At 39.1% G+C, this 5,875-nt stretch overlaps 1 protein-coding gene across 1 annotated transcript in view; it reads left to right on the top strand.

The window, feature by feature from the left end:
* Window positions 1-5,124, top strand: part of BIRC3 (baculoviral IAP repeat containing 3) — a 14,327-nt gene extending 9,203 nt beyond the window's left edge. The window contains exons 6-8 of the mRNA XM_008579631.1: window positions 3,792-4,046; window positions 4,297-4,338; window positions 4,449-5,124. Of these exons, the coding sequence (XP_008577853.1) occupies window positions 3,792-4,046; window positions 4,297-4,338; window positions 4,449-4,642 (491 nt within the window). The 3' untranslated portion in view covers window positions 4,643-5,124. The remainder of the gene's footprint in view (window positions 1-3,791; window positions 4,047-4,296; window positions 4,339-4,448) is intronic.
* The last annotated feature ends 751 nt before the right edge of the window (window positions 5,125-5,875 follow it).

The following is a 5,875-nucleotide window of genomic DNA, read 5'->3' as shown; positions in this document are numbered from 1 at the left end:
TTTTTTATAAAGATGACCGGTAAGGGGATCTCAACCCTTGGCTTGGTGTTGTCAGCACCACGCTCAGCTAGTGAGCAAACCGGCCATCCCTATATAGGATCCGAACCCGTGGCCTTGGTGTTATCAGCACCGCACTCTACCGAGTGAGCCATGGGCCGGCCTCAAGAAATATTTTTTGAATGAGTGAATGAGAATAATTACATCTAGATTAATGATTACTTTATAGTTTTCCAGGAACAGCAGGAGATTTTATGAATTACAGACCTTCTTCACAGGTCTGTAAATAGTCAATTTAGGTCATTTTTTCCAGAATAGTAATATGCTTCAAAGCTATATTCAAGTCTTTAGAACTCATAAGCCAGAATACAGTCTATATTTTAAAAGGAGACTTTTCCTAGCTACTAGCAATCAACTTTTAGAAATATTAAGAACTTCAGAGAATTTACTATATTAGGTTTAGTAAAACATAATTAGAAAAATAAATCTTAGATTGAAAAACTATATACTTCAACACCAAGTGTAAATGATATTTTTATTTTCTGATGTATCACTTTTTCTTTATTTTTTATTAACATATGGTCACAAATCATACTTATTCTTTATGCCCCTTATCCAATCCCCCTTCTCCCCCCTCCTCTAATAGCCACAGATTTGTTCTCTCCATCTGACAGATTAACTTCCTCTGTTGGCTTGTTGCCTAGATGATGTGTCCAGTACTGAGACAGGTGTGATCAAGTCCTCCCCTATTATCATAAATCCGATGCTTCTACTATTACTCTGGAGTGTGTTTTGTGGAGAGAGAGAACCTTTTTTTTTCCCCCCGTTGGTCTCTGCTGGTGCCTCTCCTTGTGTCAGTGCAGTTGACAGTCTGGTGTGCTGTCTGCCCAGTGGCTGTGACTGCTGCTATAGAGAGTAGCCACTTTTGCAGCAGCCATGGCAATTGGGTGGCTATGGTGGGCTACCCATGTGAAAATAGTGTTTTTGGTGTGCTCTTTATTTTGTTGTGGCTGGGTTCGGCTTCCCCTGGCTCCATACCTCAGAACCCCAGCAAGGCCTCAGGTCAGTGGCAGCAGCTTGCCTAGTTGCAGCTGGGTCTGGCTTCCCCTGGCTCCATGCCTCATTCTAAGATGTTGTGGCAGAGCAGTTGGGGGGGGGAGGGGAAGAGGGGAACAGGGAGGAAAATAGGGTGGGAAGAGGAAGAAGGAGATGGGGCATAATAGAGGCCCATGGCACCCCCTTCATTCCAGCAGGGGAGACCAAGGGGCTTCTAGTGGCAGCTCAGTTGTTGCTGGGCTGGATGCAGATGTCAGGGGGGTGTGGCTGAAGCCCTCGATCCCCCACCACCCCACCTCAGGAGCCCAGGATCCTTCCTGTGGTGGCTCGGTGGTTGTCACTGGGCTGGTTGTGGATGTTGGGGGGGGGGTGGTTTAGGCTTGTGGCACTCCCGCTGCCCCAGCTCAGGAGCTCAGGGTGCTACAGGTGGTGGCTCAGTGTTCATCACTAAGTTGGTTGCAGATGTCGGGGGGGCATGGCTGAGGCCCTTAGCCCTTTTCCCCTTCCCCCCTCAGCTTTGGAGCCCGGGGACTTCTGGTCCTTCTAGGTTTTATAGGTGTCCTTTGGTGGTGTTAGACCTTTACTAGTTAATACCAGACTTTGCCTCTGATCTGTTGGTATTTTGTCATTTCTTTCAGTTCTGTGTTGGATTATTCACCGTTCCCACCACTTAAACTCTGCACTGGAACTAATTTGTTATCCTTTGCTTACTTCTAAAATGGAGGAACTTCCTGTAGGGACAGCACTTGAGCCTTGTAGTTGAGCTAAATTGCTTCATTGCTGCTGATTCCCTGGGGAAGGCTTTTTGTGCCCCTCAGGTTTTAATTGTTGACCTTGTAAGCACTTCCAGGTCTTGTGAGGTCTGGTACACCTGGGTTGTGTGGAAACTTTGGTCTAGGCCTGAGTCTTTTCAGCAAACTGCACCCCCTGCAGATCTGTAGTCCTGACTAGTCTCCACTAAGTGGTCCTGCACTGATTGGGGGGCAGATCAGCTATCTGTGCTGCCCCCCAGTGTTCCCCCAGTGTGCCTGTCTTCCCCACTGCCTGCACTCCAAACACTTCCCATGGGACAGAGTCTACACTGGTCCCTTACCATGATTCGCTAGGATCTGAGTGACTCCTTTTCTCTGTTGTCTGTGGCTCCTTGCTCCATGTGGGTCCACTGGAGCCCTGTTAGTTGTCTTACTGGCCTGGGGGCCACCAAGGCCCTCTTCTCCCCTGCCGCCTCCAAGCAACATAATACAAAGGGCACAGCTGAGGCTTTTGCCACCTCTTGCTCCATGTGCTCACCAGCTCCAGGCTTGAAGCGGCTGGGGCTCAAAATGGTGGGAGTGGTCCTTTCTTTCTCTCATCATGGCTTCTCCTACCTTCATGAACCCTGTAGGTCTCTCCTCCTCTTCCCCTGAGCTCTAGCAGCCACGGCTTGGCTGCTGTTGCTTTGTAATAGTTGTAAATTGGTTGGTTTGTGGGAGAGAGTGATGCTGGGGACTGGAAGGCAGGCCATCTTTTTCCTGTTTTTCTAATGTAGATATTTTAACAGAATATATCAAGTTCTAATTCTTCTACACCTCTATTACTTTTTTATTCCTACTCTTTAAATAACCAAGGCTTGGTTTTTCATTTGTTCAAGAGATATTAATAGAGTGTTGACTTTGTGGCAGGCACTATCTAGGTCGTGGTCTTTTTCTCATTTATTCTCAGAGCTTCAATTGTCTTCAAAATGTGTATCTCTAGCCTTGATTTTTTGACTAAGGATAATTTATTATTATATATTAGTTGGTTCTATTTATGTGTTCTGTTACTTGACAAAATCTTTGCATCTAAAATTTAACAGTCACCTCTCCTAAAATAATTCTTCAGACAGCCCACCTTCTGTCCTTAGTTACTTTATAGAAATAGCTGTATGCATAATGATATACTATATGATAATCAATTAACTTAGACTCATCAGTCACATTACAAAGAGGTAAAATTGCAGTTTCAAATATAAAAAATGTTTACAAATAGATACAAAATCTAGATCTTGAAGGAGAATAAGTTGATCCTATAGGACAAGAAGGTAGTTATTGACAAATAGGGTCTACTTTTCAAAATGCTGTTAGTGATTTTTCCCCCTTACTATAAAATATTTATTTAATGGCAATATATCTAACTTGGGGAAATAATTAAAATTTCAACTTAAAATGGAATTTTTAATAAATTTTATGGAAGAATTATAATTTAAGAAAAAGGCTTCTAATTCTCTTGATTTTACCTTTCTGCAACTTGACAAGATTGAACTGAAATTTCAGTTTGATTAGATTCTAAATTTAATTTGGTTAAAGACTTAGCAGTATTGCAGAATGGTACAAAGTATAGATCATGATGCCAGACTGCCTCAGTTTGACTTCTGTTAGTTGTGCATCCTCTGGCAACTTATTTGCTTCACTATGGCTCCTTTTTCTCATCTGTTAAATGTATTACTCACCTCAAAGGGCTACTGTGAAGATGAAATGAGTTAGTACATGTAAAGTGCTTAACACAGTGCTCAGTGTTAGTCTTACTATAATTAGCATATATTATATAATAATATAATAATTATTATTATTCTTAGCATATACCCCCAAACCTAGCAAATAATATCAGTGACTTACTGATTATGAATTAAGATGGTTTTCATTCAGTTATATATGCAGATGTGTTAAGAAGTTTGTGAGCAGAGTTTGAACATGTTCATGTTGGTTTTCTTTTTTATAAAGATGATCTATCATTAATCCAGAAGAATAGAATGGCACTTTTCCAGCATTTGACTTGTGTGATTCCAATCCTGGATAGTCTACTAACTGCCAGAGTGATTAATGAACAAGAACATGATGTTATTAAACAGAAAACACAGACATCTTTACAAGCAAGAGAACTGATTGATACTATTTTAGCAAAAGGAAATATTGCAGCCACCATATTCAAAAACACTCTACAAGAAAATGAGCCAATGTTATACAAGCATTTATTTGGTGAGTGTTAAAAAATTATTTTTGAGAACTTTCTAGGTCAATTAAAAATATGCTCTTATTAATAATTTGTGATTATTGAAAATAATTCAATCTAATTTATAAATATTAATTGCACAAAAAGATTAAAGACTTTTGTTGCCTCGACATTATGAGTACTTGGCCAAAGTCTAAATGTTCATTTAAAAATATATTCTGTGGCTAAATATTAACCTTATTTTTCATAGTAATGCCTTTTCTTTTTCTCCCTTAGTGCAACAGGATGTAAAGTATATTCCCACAGAAGATGTTTCAGGTAATAAGACTGGCACTTTAAACCAGTAGAAAGCACTGTTTTTATTTTCTTGGTTTTTCATTGGAGGAGAAGCAAACTGTCCTTTATTACAAATTTTTTTCTCTTCTTAGATTTACCAATGGAAGAACAATTGCGGAGACTACAAGAAGAAAGAACATGTAAAGTGTGTATGGACAAAGAAGTGTCCATAGTGTTTATTCCTTGTGGTCATCTAGTAGTATGCAGAGATTGTGCCCCTTCTCTAAGAAAATGTCCTATTTGTAGGGGTACAATCAAGGGTACAGTTCGCACATTTCTTTCATGAAGAAGATCCAAAACTCTGTCTAAATTTAAAGAATTAGTGGATTAAATGTATATAATTCTAATTCTTATACTGATTTGGTTTCCTTCAATTTTTTTTATCTACAACTCTGAAAATTTTGTTTTATACAAATATATTTATATAAATATATATTTAAAACATGAACAGATATATTTTAGGTACCAAGGGAATGATAGGCTTTTACTATTGTGAAAAAAAAATAGGGTGAGCACTACAAACACAATACCCAATTGAAATTTCAGCGTTATTGAAGTAACTGAAGTAAAATTTAAGATATTTGAATTTACCTTTTAGAATTATAAATATTTTGGAATTGAATTAAGAACTAGGAACATGGATTTCTCTGCCTTTTTGATCTGTGTCCTATACATAGAAGGTCTCAATATTTGTTGAATGACTTTGTAGGGACATGGTGTTTTTGTAAAGGATTATGTGAAGAACAATTAATAAAGCAACAAAAATTACTCTTGTTCTTAATGTCTTTATTTCTATGATCTTGGATAGTTTTGTCACTCCAGACTCCTTCCATACCTCCTTAAGACCTCTTGAATATTTAACTATAGTTTAGATCCCTTCCTATAAGATGCTTCTTCATTAACATTTGTAGAGTACACCTGGCTTTAATCTGTGGGATTTTATGGGATGTCTGAGACAAAAATAACATAATCCCCTAAATTTATTAATTTGACTATTGATTCATTCAGGAAGTCTCAGGCCAACCCTCCCCATTAGGAGAAGCCCCTAGTTTTATTCTTCCACCTTGGTATTAATTCTAGAACTTAGAAAGTACACTGGTTAGCAACCCTTGGCTTGTTCTGGTAAATAAATCTGTTCTGTATCGTCAGTGAAGCAAAATTTCCTACTCTGCATTCGTTTTCTGGTACTCAACATGTCCAACTCATAACTCTCTATCCTTTGTTTCCTATAGTGATATTAGGGCTTTAATGCCAGAAGACTGTAATAGGGAATATTCTGGGGAAGACAGACAAAGGCCAGTCATCCAAACCAGTCCTAGATGTCTGTTAGAGTTCTAAAGAGAAAGATTAGGGACAACCAAGCAAGGGGGTGAGAGAATCCATCTCTTCATTCTGATGCTGGAAGACTATTTCCTTGAGATGCACCTGATCTTGGCTTTGCTAAAAGGTTCAGCTGGCTAGCCACATGCTAGCCAGTGTCCTCCTGGGGTGCTAAGCTGAATTAATTGTAATACTGGTT

The sequence above is a fragment of the Galeopterus variegatus genome, unplaced genomic scaffold (genome assembly GCF_000696425.1).
Source record: "Galeopterus variegatus unplaced genomic scaffold, G_variegatus-3.0.2 Scaffold1932, whole genome shotgun sequence".
Taxonomy (NCBI): Eukaryota; Metazoa; Chordata; class Mammalia; order Dermoptera; family Cynocephalidae; genus Galeopterus; species Galeopterus variegatus.
The sequence above is the reverse complement of the archived record's forward strand: the minus strand, read 5'-3'. Positions and strand labels throughout refer to the sequence as shown.